Genomic DNA, 17,854 nt, shown 5'->3' on the forward strand with positions numbered 1-17,854 from the left:
ATTAGAGCCTGCATATAAGATGTGTTGCCGATAATATGGCACGGATTCGTGATTAATGTGATGATATCTACAATAAATAACAATTTGGTTGATATTAAATATTCTTTAGTTTTGTTTTGAATGAGAGCAAGTACGCGGTACATCGTCCAAAGTTCTTAACACTCATTATCATGTCTCGTGTCGTGTAATATAAACATGCCCATGATCACCTTCAGTAATATGTGTAATAGTCTGGGACGATGTAATCATAGATCATGGAGAAGCATGATATGCAACTTATGTTTCAGTTATCAACGCGTAGACGAACAGAGTCCAAGAAATTACTTTGAAATTTGTATCATACCTTTGACAGTAAATGTTCAACGTCTATTATATTAGCTATAAGAACTGAACAAGTCCAATCTGAATAAATAAATTAAGAAAAATAACTATTTAAACGATAATGGTTTTCATTATCTGGCTGATATGATTCAAAATTGTAGAGGATATCAATTAGACAGTGTATTGATTATGTGCGCGCGCAACTGAACTGACGTTTTCATTCGGTACGTGAAAAAATTCATTTTATCGCCATAGGTCTTACGCGTGGTGAATTTACTTGTTTTCTGTTAAAATACATTATCTGCTTTACATTTTAATAAATCAATATATTATTGTTTTAGAGGTAAATAGTTTGGTTTGTGATGGCTTTTTGTTAATTTTTACAGACATTGATGTAATATCTGTGTTTGCTAGTGGTTACCGGCTCAGTTTGGAGGTAAGTTGAAATAGGGTATTTATATTAATATTAATGGGATTATAATAATTATTAAAGATAATAAATTTATAAATTATATTTACTTATCGTAACTGATATTATAAATATGAAATACTTGTATTTTCTTGGGGGAAGGGGATTATTAATGTGGTCAAATAACCCCATTACTAGCAATGTACTGTTAGGTTGAATTCCACGCTGCTCCTCCTGGAAATCGTTATGATAAATTCCTGATAAATTTGCTACAATGGGCTAACTGACCTGACCTCATCCACATCTTATTATCCTCTACTGGTGCCCCGCCAGCGTATACCATTAGCGCAGGCGAGTCCACCACTCCATTATATATTTTTTTATTTATAAGTTACAAAAGTACCTGCAATTAAAATAAAATCTGTAAAAAGCTATGTTGAACATATATTACATGTACAGTATTTTACACAGGTAGCGGTGTGGGATACAGTTAGCAAAGAATATATTTGGTTCAAGGTTTCATTTTAAAGCTTACACGCCGCTCTCAACTGTCGCTGTTCATCTTCCACACATATCATTTGGTCCATCTGATCATGATGTAATCTAAGTCTCGAAAATATCTTTCAGATACACTTTAGTTTTTAGTGTTTTAATTTTAATGGATGATAATGGAATGGTACTCCCGCCTACGCTAATAATATACGCTGGCGGGGCACCAGTGGAGGATGATAAGATGAGAATGAGGTCACAGTTCTCAGGGGAACCGCGTGTAGGTCAACCTGACATGTACACCGCTAGCAATGGTGTCGTAGTCCCTATTACTAACAATCCTCTTCCAGTTTTGTGCAAATATTTTTAGTACTGTTATCTACGGGTTTGCCAGTACTAATAATCTATTGAGGTTGACCAAGGTCATGCGATCCCCTTTGAAAACCATCACGGGTATTTCCTGGTGTAGTTACTGAACTGATTTTATTTTAGAACCCATGATCTACCACTGGTGCTCCGCCAGCATATACTATTAACGCAGAAGGGGTGACTATTCTATCATCATATATTAAAAATATACGCCTACTTATACGATATCCACGCTTTTTAGACTGAAAAACATTACAAGACATGAAAATATTTAATAACAATAACCCTGCAATGAGGGTGAATGCTACAAATTTAATATCATATTGCACTATATCTTTTAGGGAAATATGTTAAGAATCATAAATACTATCGACCTGGTATAACTACCATTTAAGGTTCATCTGTATAGCTCACGTAGATACGGTTTCGTACGGTGGGAGATATTAATTCATATTTCAGAAGGATATATAATATTTTTTCACTAAAAATATTGTCTTGGAAATTTGCTTGTCGTTTGGCCTCTTTATAGTAGTAATTATTTTATCGTAGATAAAAAGGTATTACATACTACTAATACTTTAAGCTGATATAAATTAATACTTAATTATAGTTCACAATGCCATTCATGATAATTAATACATTAAATTACTAATAACAGCAGTAGTTATTACTTGCAAATAGTAGTGCGTAATGGTAGTCATATTTTTGTGGAAAATCCAATTATAAAAAAAATTTGCTACCAAAATAAAGTAAATCCCCTATGAAATAAAATAAAATAAAATAATTTATGTTCTGACTGCTTCAGAGCTAAGAAAAACTGATAAGAAACTTAGCTTTTATTCTTTCCAAATGAGCTTGTACATGATTAAAAATACAGATATTTTTGATTTTCTTATTCTTTATTCTATCTAAAATAAATGCACAATTTTATGGCATTCTCTACCAGCTAACTATTGGGTAAAAACAGAAAGCGGTTGAAGGGTAGTAAGGGGGAAAGGTATACTATTGGTATACATGTATAAACATATATGTATATACCTAGCTAAGTAAATGTGTCATATTATATATCAAACAGATTCATGATATTTATATACATAAATAAACATATATTACGCATAGGCGTAATATATGTTTATTTATGTATCTATTGACAATAAATATCAGTTTTTTAATGCGTAGGTATATACATAAAACAAGAAAGGGAAGTAATGACGATTAGTGGTCATATTGACAGTAATGAAATTAATATGAACTGGTGTTGCCAGCGTATAAATAGCGTTTTTACAGGGCCATCATTCCAACATAATTAAAAAAAAATGACGTTCAAATCAATCCAAATAAACACAGTAACTTTACCGTGTACCTACTATGAATGCGAAGATTGAATTGGCAACCATAGAAACATGCATTACCAATTGCTGTTACCAATGTTATCTATACTGTTACTAAGTTTTTGAGTTTACAATCTGACAAAAACAATAAAAATATGCTTATCTACTAAATCTTATTAATATTACAAACGCGAAAGTTTATGAGTATGGATTGATAGATAGATGTATGTTTGTTACTCATTCACGCAAAAACTACTGAACGGATTTTGATGAAACTTCACAGTAATATAACTTATACATCAGACTGATGACATACATATGCTAAAATTTCATTTTCAAACCGCTGGCACGGCTAGTGTTGAATAATTTCTAATTTTATTGTCTGTATTTCTCAGCTTCATTTAATTGTAACTAACGTTAGTTTTGACTCCTAAAAATTTTGTAATAGATAAAAATATTTTGAATTAGTTTAATTTCTTTTAATGAAGAAATGCTTGATTAATGGTTAATTAACGAATCACAAATTAAGAAAATAAACTACTTAGAATGAATTCATTTTCTATAACATAAGTAGTCTAGATACAGGTTAGATACATGTAGATATAAATACAGTTTGTTCGTACAAATACAACGACTAGCAATTTACACGAATACAACAATTTTATTGCTTCGATCATATCTAATTTGTCTATCGGGTTTCCTTTGCGTCAATGAGGCGGCAGTATGGCGCGTAAATGTGTATATGTATGTATAAGTACGTACGTATAATACGTTTAGAAACGTTTTTTTTTATTTGAGCAAGATACTTTCCTATTTATTAAGTACATTATTTATTTAAGTCATTAAACAAATTTCCTTCAAACATTATTGTCTTTTGAATATGATTTATTAATGGATATGCACTTACTCTACTCTCTGTATATGGGTAGGTATACCGTTACAGAGACATTATTTATATATGTAGTACCTATATTGTTAGCAACGGGACCAATGGTCACCATTACTATCTGTTACCACCCTTTGCTTCCTATTTTTATCTTATTTGTTATTATTGTAATTTTTTTACTTTTCTTATTTAGCGTACTAACTAACATCCGCCGGAGTCATTATCTAAAAAAATAATTCATAAAATATGGTTTGTTATCAAAGTTCTCTAAATTCGAAATAATAGGTACACAAAGTTTTTCATGTCAACCAGATTGTTTAGGGTCTTTATCAAACCACTAGGTTTTTTCGCACTACTCAATGCAGTTGGCCGCAGCTGGTTTGTACAGTTTCTCTAGGCGAAAATGGGGGCGAGTGGAAGTACATAAGGAGCGGTTATAGCCCAACTCCTGCCTGACAGATAACACTTTAGTCTGAGCGTAGTTCTTGTTTTGAATGGGCAGCATCAATCGACGAGCATAACTAGTGGCATAACTATATCATCTGAGGGCCGTGGCAAATGCACAGGATCCTGCTCCAAGCGCTCCTTAGTGCAGTTTCTTAAATAGATTCTATTTTTTTTATTAAATTATGTATTTCTTCTGGTGCCTAAATCAGGAGACCCCTATGACCGAACCCGTGGTAGTTTGTCCGCTCTGACCCCTATTGTTGTGTAACTGGTAACGACGTTCTTCAACAATGTTTTAATTTTTCTTACCTGCTATATTTTTAGGGAAAATGTGGGTGGTTTGCGTGCCCAGTTGGGGAGTGGCCATGGCGGCCGGTGCTATTATACTATATGGCACATTGGATGTGGCATACTTCGCTAGAATGATGTACACGGTGGCTAAAGCCAGGTATTTCAAGAAGAAGGCGTGCATACTGGATACCACGGAAGTTCGTTGTAAGTTTTATATATTGATTATTTTGTGCCTACATTTGTAATATTTCTGGCAATATTCGGTACCCTGCCATTCATTTACGTCTCCATATACCTTAGATTTAACTTTAGGGTAAAATCAGTCCACTTTACGGCTGTGCGACGAGTGTATGCGTTATTAATAAGCCACTGTAAGCACACTATTAAATAAACTAACTAATATAGTTCAGTTACTACATCTGTATATCCACCTAAAGGAGTTATGTTAAGAAGCGACACCTCATCACTTCAGATATAACGCTACAGTGGTGACGGGATAACCATCGCACTACATCTTCTATTCTCCTTTTTGATTAATGAAATGGTTCTCCCATTTGCGCTAACGGTTTACGCTGGCGGGGTACCAGTTAGTTAGTTACCAGAGAATGATAAGTTCAGGTCAATTAGGCCATCGTGAAATTCACCAGGAACTTATCACGATGGTTCATTAGACTACATTACTATTCCCCCTTGTTTATATGCTACTTGAATGGCAAACAAACTAATGACTCACCTGATGGAAAGTGGAAACTCTTTTTCTTTTTATTTATAGTAAAGTCTGTCGCTACCTTTGTGGCCACATTCTTTTAGCCTATTTTTTTTAGTGGAAACTCTTGCCAATATACATTAATATTACCACTGACATCAGGTCGCCATGTGACGCCCGTAATGCGTACCTTGTATTGCTATTGTTGAAGCTTAACAACTACAAGAAGGTACCTCATTCAGCGGCTTGCTTTGAAAATTATGTTTCGGTTGTAAAGTGCAGATTAGACAGTGAAATTACTGATATTAAGCTAGAGATCTAAGTCTTAGAGTGGTATCTACCACTGGCGTCACATGATGATGTCCATGGAACTATTATACTAAAAGTAGAATGGTGACGGTTACCACTTCGGTACCACTTATATATAGTCCATATACTCGCAATTCCAGCAGCAATATCTTCATAAACTGTAATTTTTAATAATATATATCTGTAGTCTACCGCTTTAATACACGACTATATATCCGAAGGTTGCGGGTTCGATTCCTCGCACGGTACAAACATCTACAATCATCCAGGTGTTTTCAATGTACATTATGAATGTATTTATAAAGAAATGTATCTAAATATTTATATCAGGTGTCCAGTACCTATAAGACAAACTCTGCTTCGCTTGAGACTAGGTGCCGCTATGTGAATTGTCCAGGGTTATTGTTATTTATAATGTTAGTGAGTATTTTAAACTTGTATCACCAGCGTGGTGCCTACTCACCGATATAGACACACTACTATATCACATGAACAATGCTCGATACTTGAGAGAATTGGATTTCGCCCGTGCTGACTTCTACGAGCGTACGGGACTATACGCCAATATTAAGGCGGCAGGTGGGGCGGTGGTGCAGGCAGCAGCCACCATCCGGTACAGACGGTATCTAAAGCCGTTCACCCGATTCACAATTACTTCAAAGGTTAGTCATCATCTGCTTCTAATCTAATTATTTTAAATCAGATTTAATAAAAATAAAAATTAGTAAGAATAATTTCCAATAAATATAGTCTTTTTTTATTTATTGAATTTAATTATATAATATAATGTGGTATCATTACTGGATGACACATTTTTGTGCAAACTTAAGTTGAATTATAAGAGACAATTTAGAGTATAACAAACAATTTAGAGTAGCCCAGCGGTTAATAACCATTATTAATAGTAAAGTCTGGGCTTTTAAAAATAAAAAAATACCTTCTTAAATGACTAATTTATTACTCGCTTTAGACAACATATTTATTTATTTATTAAAACTTCAGTGCACCAGTATAAAAATGGTGGACAGGCGAACTTAAATATCTAGAGGCCTATGTACAAACTAAAAAAAATACTTAATGACAAACAAACTTTTTTTATTATATCTTTGTGTTATTAATAGACTATAATAAATCATTATTGTTATCTATTTGGGCATAGTACATTTTGTAGTTGGAGTTTTATTATGTTCAGATAGGAGTGAGGACGCGGGGACCTCCAGTACGCGGGCCTCTCAATAGTTCTCTTGTTGTTAGGCTAATCTGGCACTGATTTCTTTTCTTCCAGGCAATATATTGGGATGAAAAGACAGTGTTCATGGAACACGAGTTCATTGGACCTGGTGGTTTCGTCCACGCTGTCGCTGTTTGTCGCCAACGAGTCATAGACACATCGGCAGCGGCGATAGCAGATCTACTGCTGCAGTTGCATTGCGCTGGTGCTTGCCATGCGCCGATAGGGAAGATGCCTCCAGAGGTTTGTAGCTGAAAGTTTCTTTTTTTACGAGAATAAGTAGTGGAACTGACTCCGAGCGAATTTCCTTCCTCTTACATTGGGTCTTTCAAGTTAAGAGTGAATAGGCACTATTTGAGATATTTATTTCGAATTATTGGATACTAGCTGTGCCTGCGACTTCATCCGCGTGAAATAGTTACCTTGATCAAATAAAAAGAAAAAATGTAATAGTCTAACCCAAAATAGCCAGACAAAAAATGTTTCGTCGTTCTAGCTTCAAAAATGACGATGCAAACTTTTATCCCCTATTTTATTTTACCTTAAGGGTGAAATTTTGAATTTATATTTAAAACTAAAAATATGTTTCAAATGTTAGGTTTAAAATTTAGATATTTTAATTTTTTACTTTCAACACCTTACAACCTTTTTTTCACATTTAAAAGTAGCCTATGTTGTTTCTTAGTTACTATCTGTGTACTAAATTTTTTAAATTTTATTAAGACAGACAGAGTTACTTTCGCATTTTTAATATTAAGTAAGAATTTTATAGAAATAGATAGAAATAATATTTATTCAAATAAATCTAATATAAGCACATTTGCAGTTTTTTTTATTCTACCACTCATTCAGAATGTAAACTCATCACAAAAAGAATGAGCTCTAGCTTATGTGTTGCTTTTTTGAATAAATACACATTGACAAGTGGTAGGCATGCGATAATCAACATAGAAACCGCTAACTAGTTCTTTATTATTATGTTTTCTAGTTGGAACTCTGGGTGCAAAGCAACGAGTTGAGTTCAGCCAAACTAAGGGGTTCAACAGCCCCCCGACCCTCAGTACAGGCAGACCCCCTCAGCTGTGGCGAGGTGTTACCAACACCAGCGAGCGAATGAAAATACCTATTTCACTGCCAGAGCGATAATTTGAGGTATCGGTTGAATTAAGGGCTATGTTGAAGTGATTGTACGTTTTTTTTATATTAATAAATTGTCATATACGTCTAGTATATCAGGCGAGCCGTATGCTTGTCATTATGACCGACTGTAACCTCTTTTAATGGAATACTTATTGCCTATTTAAGGCAATGCCTGCGACTGACAAACCGGCAAATTGGCGGTGTTTTATAATATATTATATGCATTGATTCAGTTTATTCAATTACATATTTAGACTAATTCCTATAATAAAAGTAACTACTACTCTATTTCTAAATTCTATATCAATATTTACAACAAAATTCAATAATTTACAACAAAACACGACAATAACCTGTGAAATGTCAGTCTAGAATTATTACGAAAATTTTATTATTAAATTTACTAATATTAGTTCGATGTTAGAAGCCCTTAAGTATGAAAGAGATGGAAATTAGGTTTGCCCGTTCTAGCAGTGAAATGGAGCGAAAAAGAGGTTCTTATATTCGAGGAGTAATTGACATCTGCTTGTTTACCTGTACTATTATAAATTGTAAAATAATTAGTACATCATTAAATAATTATGTACGAGATGAAATCTATAAGACTTATTTGTATCCAAGAGATATGCAAGAAGTGAAAATCGTCAGACTAAACATATTGCAAATGTTTACTTTTTAAACATCGTGTTTAATACATACCGCCTTCACGGGTGTACAGGTCCCCTCCGATCGACCCCCCGTCCAATTCAAACGGGGATCGAAATTACGACGGCCTGAGCCGAGGTTCGAACCCCTAGCGGTGCCCTCAGACCGACGACTCTATACAACTTTAGTATCCGTCAGGCGAGAGTTGGCCTTGAGCCGCTCCATAAGTCCTTCCGCGGGTATGAAGTGCTATCTGCACTCGCCCCCTATCGTGAAGTTGTAAAGGCCAGCTGCGGCCAACAGCATTAGAGTAGTCCGGAAAAAAAATCTTTCTCTAGAATCGCTTTATTTGTCGCTAAAAACTACGTTAACATCCATTGCGTAGTTTAAAAGATCTAAGCGAACAGGCAACGGAAACGACTTCATTTTACACTATGTCAATATAAAGGTATAAACCTCTATATAGCAAATGATTGTTTTAAGAAATTATAATTATTATATTGTTCATTATTATATTTGTATTAATTATTATAAATAATAATGTTTGAATCGAATGAAACTAAGTGTGGTTGAGAGCGCAAAAAATTCCAGTTTCAGTTTTCACATTTACTGGCATTTAGATAGTTTGCATAAGTATTATGTCGAATTTTTCTACTTTGGATCTTAGAAAAAAACAGCCATCTTTATAATAAAGTTGCGGTATATAAAGAGATAAATTTTACAAAATACTTACACATGTCTCTTGTTGTAGTTTTATTTTATAAGTATCACATATACATATATATAATGAAAATACAGAAAAAACTTGGAATACATAGACATATTATGAAAGATTGTCAAAAAGTTGGAGTATAAACAGAATGTACAATAACAGAACTATAGATCTAAATACAAATTTAGAAGAAATAATACATCCAGTACAGTATACCACATGTGTAAATCAATAAGAATTGACTTTTATATATATGTTATAATGTAACCGAGAACAAACATAACATTTCCATTTACTCTCATTTCTCTCACTGTACTCAATGAAGTATTTTAAAAAGTAATTTAAATATTATTACTATTAAATAATACCTGACCGACTGATATAACCTGTTTAGATTTCATTCGTATCAAAAATCTGTCGTTAGTTTGTTGTAATAATTTTTATTTAACAGAAAACTGATATATTGTTATACTTGAAATTCAGAGGGGAGATGCGAATTCTTCTATATATTTAAATGATAAATAATTTTACACTTTAGTAATCTCATATTATAATGTTACTTTTAGCTGATTTTATATATTTTCATAGTTTTTGACTCGGGTATTGTTTTAATTATTTTGTTTAATATATGTGTATTTTTCTTGAGGATTGTTTCTTATTATGTAACATTGAATGTATGATACATGAATGTGATGGGAGATTGTATGGAATTTATATTTGTGTATTAGATATTATTTTAAGTTAGATTTGTATAAAATTCTGTAATAATAATAATACCTCTTTACTATTACAACGCCATCTAGTTCCAAGAGCAGAGCTTGTGTTATGGGTACTAGAGCACAGATATAAATACATATATACTTTTTTTATAAACACATACGTTATATACATAGAAAACATCTCGATGTTACACATACAAACAGTCATACTTAGAAATGTTTGTACCGAGGGAGAAATCGAACCTGCGACCATCGGATTTATGGCGGTATACTAAACTGCTAGACCACAGAAGCCGACAAATAATTGTAATAATTATATAACTGAGTGTAATTAAAACGTTTTGTGATATTTGTTGGTGTCATGATATTAAAATTTATGTTATTATGTTAATGAAAATATTTTGTTATCACTATAGATAACATTAATCAGTAAATCGCATTATCTATGGTGTACATTGTAGTCGTATTTACAAAAGGTAAATCGTGCGTGTTTAATATATGAGTCATGGTTCATTCATTTCTAATAAGTTGGAGATTATTTTAAATATAATATAGTTTGTTTATGACCACTCTTAACTCTTGGGCGATGACTTGAACTTAGATTTATTATTTATTTGTACTGTCACTGATATTTGACTAAAGTCCGACAGCTCAGAGTTGGCGTTAATTGACCAATCAACTGTTTTTGTAGTGACCGAATAACCTTGAAATAGCGCAATTTTATCTGGTTTGAGTTTTAAAAACTATTGTTTTTATATTTGTTAAGTAGTTAATAGAAAAATTTATAATTTTAACCCAAAATTATTAACTATTCTATTTACAAATTTTTGAGTTATTACTCGTTAATAAGGCAAATAAAGGATATTTAAATTTTTGCAGTAAATTGTACTCCTATGTCAGTTCAAAGTTACATCGTCCATTCGATCCCGACCTGTCTGAAATGCACGCTGAGCGGCCCGACTGTATAAATATAAATTCAAGTCATGAAATTAGATTTATTGTCAAACAACAATGACAGTCCAAATGTTTACTGTAAAAATACATTTTGACAGTATAAATATTTATACTTACTTATAAGTAATTTATACTTGCCTTATACGAAACGTTTTTGGCATAGGATGCTTCGGGTCATATAAGGTTTACGAAAGATATTTAAAAAATGTGTTAACTTTAACAGTTGTAGACTATATGATGGTCTTTAAATTAAAATGACTAATATTACTTTTATTTTGGTATCAAAAATATAGATTATCGTACTCACAGTTGATAAAACTGTTATTACACGAAGTGTAATTCTAATTCTATACACGAAGGTTCTTCTTTCTTTTACTTACTGTTTTATGTAATTTATCTGACTACTGCATTATAAATATTAAAATGGATGTAAATATGAAAGAATATCATAATATATAATAATTTCAACGACTGTTAAGTTTCTTGCCAATTTTCTATAAAACGGTCTGATTAAATAAGGCATTAACTTATAAAAAATTTACGATGACTCGTAAATATTTTATAAGTTAATGCCATTATAAGTTAATGTTATAAAAATACTGTAAAGTTATTTATGAATAAATATTATTATATAATTTAATTTCGATAAAGCTGAATTATTAATAAAAATGGATACATTCGAAAGTAGATTACAAAATTACAGTATATTGTACGATTTTGGTATATAAAATTAGAATACTGGTAGAGATTGTCACAAACGCAGGTGCTGTATTTTCCTAACGAATATAGAATACAAATACTATATTTGTATTTTAACATATACAAAATATATAAACTGATAACGAATGAAAACAGCATTTGAGCCGTGTTAAATACAGCTCGGATAAGTGTAATATACATTTTTCTCAGTTCAAATATAATATATATATATATTATATAGTCTTATTATTGAAATAGTGAAATGTGTTTTAGCACGAATAATTCTATGGTAAAAATAAAGGTATTTACCTCTCTCTATTTGTAAATTAGTCGTAACGTCAAGAGAGGTAAATACCTTTATTTACCATAAAATTATTCGTGTTAAAACCCGTTTAACTATAATAATAATGTGTAACTAAAGCAAAGTTTAAACTTAAGGATTATATAGTCTGATCCACCAGTATCTTTTAACGATTGGTGTATGTATATACGATAACATTAAGAGTGTTCTTTATCGAAATCTCAATGACTATGTCTACCTTCGTTTTGCAATGTCTATTGATCAATTTGGTATTTACATAGCGAACTAAACGTATAACACATAATTCTCATTAAACTTGTCGCTTTAATATTGTACTGTGGCTTTAAAATGTATTTGAATAATTCAAGCACAAAATGTGATGTACCCATAACTTGTTTAATGGCAAATTTATGTGAAAGAGATTTTTGACTCGGTTTATTTTTTAACCTTGTTCAGATTTTTTATAGAACATTATAACATTTAACATTTTTTATAGAAATGTTAACTATTTAAAATGTTACAAGTGGATATATTTATTAAAAACTGTTCAATTGAAGATTGATTACGATAATATTAACAATTGTTTAATTATTTTTAAATACATAAGACGTCAGCAGACAAGACAGTAACAGCAGTGGCTTTGTTAATTAATTGTCTTAAAAATGTAAAAATTACTTTATCATATGGCAAGATTTGTGCTCGAAGATATTCAGGTGTGGGGGGTATTTGTGATCCTGAGTTTGTGATGATCTTTATACCTAATTCATACGCAGTTATAAATGCAATTTTAATCTAATGTTTATAATCTTTAAATAAATACCTTTATATGGTGTGTGTAATGGAATTATATGTGTTGATTGACAAAAAGACTCCACGCTATCTAATAAGTTTTATCTACATTTTACTTCGTAAATTCGTAGTTTAGAACCTTGGCAGAGCTTGTGCTTGCAAGAAAACTTACTTAATTGCCGAGGCAAATTAAGGGGTAGATATCCTAGGCCATAATAAAATTATAATTTAAAAAACTACCAAACATAAAGTGTGTCATGACTGAAAAATAGGCCCAGAAATTGAATGTAGGTAACATTGTAAGGCCTGCTTTAATCTTAGTTCGCCATTGATTAATTGTGGTGATAATATCCAGGGAGGCAAAATGAACGTGGGCCAAACAACCTAGTCAGAAATTCTTCTTCCTTTTCATCTTATATATAAAATTCTCGTGTCACAGTTTTCGTTCCCATACTCCTCCGAAACGGCTTGATCGATTCTCAGGAAATTTTGTGAGCGTATTGAGTAGGTCTGAGAATTGGCTAACATCTATTTTTCATCCACCTAAATTTTAGGGGTAGTCCACCCCTAAATTTTTTTTTTTATATTAAAGCAAAACAACGTTTGCCGGGACAGCTAGTAATTCTATATTTATATCTATAGTACTAAAATTACTTTAAAATTTATTATAAGAATTATAATATAAATTTGTTATAATATATTATTACAGTAATTAAATCTAATATAAATAATAAAATATAAATTGTTATTATATGTTTTGATTTTAGCAATATACCAACTAATAGTTTTGACCTTCCCAATACTAATCTATTGCAATCCATCTATGAAATGAAATGAAATTTATTTTCCAAAAACATTGTTAAAATAGGTGTCACATTTAAATTTGCAATTATTCTCTCCGATATAGACATATTTGATAGAATAATTGTAAATCTAATCCATAGAGTGGCGTGTATATATTATTTACTTTTAACAGTTATCAATTATAACTAATTCATAAAAATGTGAATCAAATCAAATTTTATACTAAACCTTTTTGCGATAATACTAAAATCTATGTGTTGAATAAAATTGTACTGTATAAAAAAAATGTATTGTAAAATGGATTTATTGGACTTTTGACGTTTTTAGAATATGAAGGCGAGTCGTTTAAGTGGTTCTAATACAGCATTTCCCAGTGGTTTCATATATTCTTAATATATGTAATATTTTATCTGTGGTATTATCTACTTACTAGGCGGCGAGGTGTCTTTTTCTCTATGGTCAAAATTATTGTTATTAATTTATATTGAGCACGTATTATTATTGTGATATTATTTTTTATATTTATGTTAATGTAATAGTAACATAAATAAATAATGACGTTATTTATATTAGCGATTTCATTAATTGTCTATGTAAGTTCTCGTCTTAATTTAATGGTCGTAATTTTTTTTCTTGTTATCCATTCTGCAATTTTATAACAAAATGTAAAATTGATTAATTATTGAAATATATATATTAAAAAAGAGTGTAATTTTATTTCTCTATCATGGCAACATTAATAATATCCCTTTTTTATTTTGTTGTGCATTAATATTATTGGTACTTATATATGGTAGGTACTTTTTATATATAAATAGTATTCTATAGAATACTTTTTATATATAAAAAGTATTATATTATCTGTGCTAATACAAACAAGCACTATTCGAGACTTGCGCAAACTATAATTTTATTATAGAATTTTAAACGTCTTTTTATTCTTTTCAACATTTTGCTAGTGAAATTTTAGTTTTTCCACCGATATAATTTCATAAAGAAATTGTCATTTTTTAAAGTTATAGTACGTATTTATGATAGGTACGCGATATCCCCAAATTGCAGGTAATTAAATAAATATTAACGAAAATAATAATAATGCTTGGAAGTCGTATTATTTTAGAGAATGTAAAGTAAGCTTTTACTTTAATATTTTAATTTTATATAATACTTGTACTGAGGTCATCATGGGCACAACCACATTGACGCGAAGTACAGTCAGCCCTCTCTGGAACCTCACACTATGTACCTACAGTTAAGGGAAAACCCATTTAAATTGTGGTTGAAATGATTTGTATTCTTCCGGTGGGTAAAACCAATCAAACGCATACTGAACTTGCATTATCCTTTTATTTGTTCAAAGAATATAAAGATCAAAGTTCACATTCTCAATGTTTGTTTACATAACATTACGTATATCATAATTATAATGAATTAATTAAATTCTTCGTATATAGTTGTCTCGCTGTGACGTCATTGATGGTACTACAAAATGTGATTATAGATTCGTGAACGGGGACTCACCGATGACGATGCTTCACTTACTAATAACATAACCTTCGTACCCAGTGGCGTGCCTTGGGAGATGTCTATTTCGAGCAGTGGACTGCAGTGGGCTGGTGATGATGAATACCTTTTTGTATGATTACTAACCGTCACTTGAGAGTTCTGTTTTTTTCTGAGATAAGAGCGTATATTCGAATCTTCGCTAAGGTGTTGCATCGTGAAGTGGTGACAAATAAGGAGACTTTAGTATTTATTATATTAGTGTACATTAAATATAGCATATTTTTTGCCTCGCACAAAGGAATTCAATCTTAGTAATATTATAAACGCGAAAGTTTATAATATTACTAAGATTGAATTCCTGGATCATGGATGAATGTTTGTTACTATTTCACCCAAAAAGTACGGATTTTGACGATATTTTATATTAATGTAGCTTATACATAATCATAAATGTTAAGTTATCGATATTTCAAAACAGATATTCAAATTTCGGGTCATATATCATTTGGAATGACAAGACTACAGGCGCCTCATGAAAACGTTATGTTTTTGTTCTATTCTTGTATATATTATAGTTTATGGTCGCCACTTACCGTCAGATGGACACCTGTTTGCAATTACAATCAATTAGAGGAATAACAAAACCCTTCAGTTAATTTCTATTTAATTTGTATGTAATCCTGATGGCTGAGGCGGAGGAAATGCCAAACTTGTGACAGATAAATTCTTTATATGCATCTCCATTACTTAGATAATAAGATAATACTAAATAAAACAAAACACAAATGTAGAACAAAAACGAAGAGAGTAATAAAATTAAATAACATGTGTACATCAAATATTAGATATTGTATGTGTGGTATGACACACAAAATAATATAAACATTTCTAAATAAAAAAATGCAAGTAAAATTATTATGTTACTAGGCACAGTACTGACTCACGTATGGACCATTTCGTCTTACTGTACGATAACTACTGGCGCCTGCCTAAAATGAATACATTCATGCGTCACGAGATTATTTTGCTGATAGAAAAATGATATATTTTTCTTTATTAATTGTAGGACTTTTTCCATTTTCCATACGTCATGCCGTACCGCAAAAGGACAAAATTGACAGCTTTTCTTTTTTTAATTATTAAAAAAAAAACAAATTATTGTCTAGTTTGTTATTTTGCAAAAATTTACATTAAAACTAATAATTCACCAACATCGCGCTCTTAGACGAGGGTTCCGATAGAATAGTGGTAGAATAAAAAATATGACAATATGACAATTTTAGTTTATTTTAATAAAGATTATTTCTATTTCTAATATTGTGCAACATACCTACATCATTGCAAAGTTGTATTTTATTAATTACCTTTTTCCTTGTATTCTCGTTCCTGACGCATTCCACCAGGACATGATGAGCATTGTCTAACAGTTTACATTTCATAATTGTTACAATGGCGATAATACTTTTTCATGTTATATATGTGTTAACATTCAATTCAGACTCGTCAGTTGTGCTCTGGAATAGTAACGTATCATGGGCGTCACGTAATAACATGATGTTCTTAGTTCTGTTCATGTACCTCCATATATAGGCAATTGTTATAATATATCTTCAGATGGCTCCTCAGCTTGTTTGTCATTATTTTTAATAGTTAAGGTTTATTATAAGAGGCGCTTTAACATCCTGAAGAACTTTTTGATAAAGTCGACACAATTGTCGCGAAAACTAACTCTATTGCATAAACTAGATTTTGCCCGCGGCTTCGCTCTCGTTAATTTATCCCCTTAGGGGTGGAATTTATCAAATTTTTTCTTAGGGAATGCGTACGTCATAGTAGCTTTATGCATGCAAAGTCTCAGCCCGATCGGTTTAAAATTGACAAAGTTTCATACAAACTTTTATCCCCTTTGGTAGAATTAATCAAAATCCTTTCTTAGCTCCTATGTCATAACTATATCTATATCTACCTGCATACCAAATTTCAGCCCGATCCGTCCAGTGGTTTGTCCTGTGCGTTGATAGATCACTATGTCAGTCACATTTGAGTTATATATATATAGATTTGGTTGCCTCTTTAATTAAAGGATTATTTAAAACAAGTACTTATGAAAAAAAGTTGTCATCTTTAATAATAAAGTTTTTCTTGAACTACACCTTCTTTGTTTGGAAGATATGGCTTGTTATATTGTTTTTTTACTGATCTCTTTTTCATTTTTAATGATCTCAGAGGTTGAATTAAATAACATATAATATATGTTAATATGAGTTAACACAGAACGAACATGGAGTACCCTAAAATTGTTAAATAGCTTCCTGCTGTGAAATGTCATGTTCGCGCCAAAACAACCGCCATCTTGTATATTATTATTAACAACTACCCGGTGATATGAATTCTTTGTTTGTAAATACGTAAGTAATCCAGTCTTATCCAGTTGTTAAAATGAGAAAGACTGTGTATATTTACTTAGGTGTTATCCTCACCTCTTTATATAGTATGTGATACCATTTTATTGCAGTAGAATGTTTTTTGTAGCAAAGTACTGTTGTATGTATAAATTAATAGGTGAACCAAAAACTTGTACCCCTTTTTACGAAAATACTGTGCAGGAGTATAAAATTTCACACTTAGATATACATAGTTTATGTGCAGAATACTTATATTTTTTTTAAAAATGCGTAAAAAATACATTAAATCTATAAAAATAAACATTACAGACACTACGATGTATTGAACACAAAACACGCGCATTTTTACTCTGTTGTTTATAGTTAAGTCTGTGGTTATATCAAACAGAGA

At 31.3% G+C, this 17,854-nt stretch overlaps 1 protein-coding gene across 1 annotated transcript; it reads left to right on the forward strand.

The window, feature by feature from the left end:
- The first annotated feature begins 584 nt into the window (after nucleotides 1-584).
- On the forward strand, nucleotides 585-8,565 carry LOC131851882 (protein THEM6-like). The gene is made up of 5 exons (XM_059202452.1): nucleotides 585-757; nucleotides 4,577-4,747; nucleotides 6,006-6,220; nucleotides 6,844-7,032; nucleotides 7,778-8,565. The coding sequence occupies exons 2-5, from the start codon at nucleotides 4,582-4,584 to the stop codon at nucleotides 7,904-7,906; spliced, it is 699 nt and encodes a 232-aa protein (XP_059058435.1). The 5' UTR covers nucleotides 585-757; nucleotides 4,577-4,581; the 3' UTR covers nucleotides 7,907-8,565.
- Nucleotides 8,566-17,854: the final 9,289 nt, after the last annotated feature.

The sequence above is a fragment of the Achroia grisella genome, unplaced genomic scaffold (genome assembly GCF_030625045.1).
Source record: "Achroia grisella isolate CSIRO2021 unplaced genomic scaffold, CSIRO_AGI_Agris_v1 utg1174, whole genome shotgun sequence".
NCBI lineage: Eukaryota > Metazoa > Arthropoda > Insecta > Lepidoptera > Pyralidae > Achroia > Achroia grisella.

Excerpts from the sequence above, each read along its gene's own strand:
- LOC131851882 (XM_059202452.1), top strand. The coding sequence starts at position 4,582 with ATGTGGGTGGTTTGCGTGCCCAGTTGGGGAGTGGCCATGGCGGCCGGT. Across the intron at positions 4,748-6,005 it reads GGATACCACGGAAGTTCGTT|CGTGGTGCCTACTCACCGAT; the intron begins GTAAGTTTTATA and ends TTGTATCACCAG. Across the intron at positions 6,221-6,843 it reads GATTCACAATTACTTCAAAG|GCAATATATTGGGATGAAAA; the intron begins GTTAGTCATCAT and ends CTTTTCTTCCAG.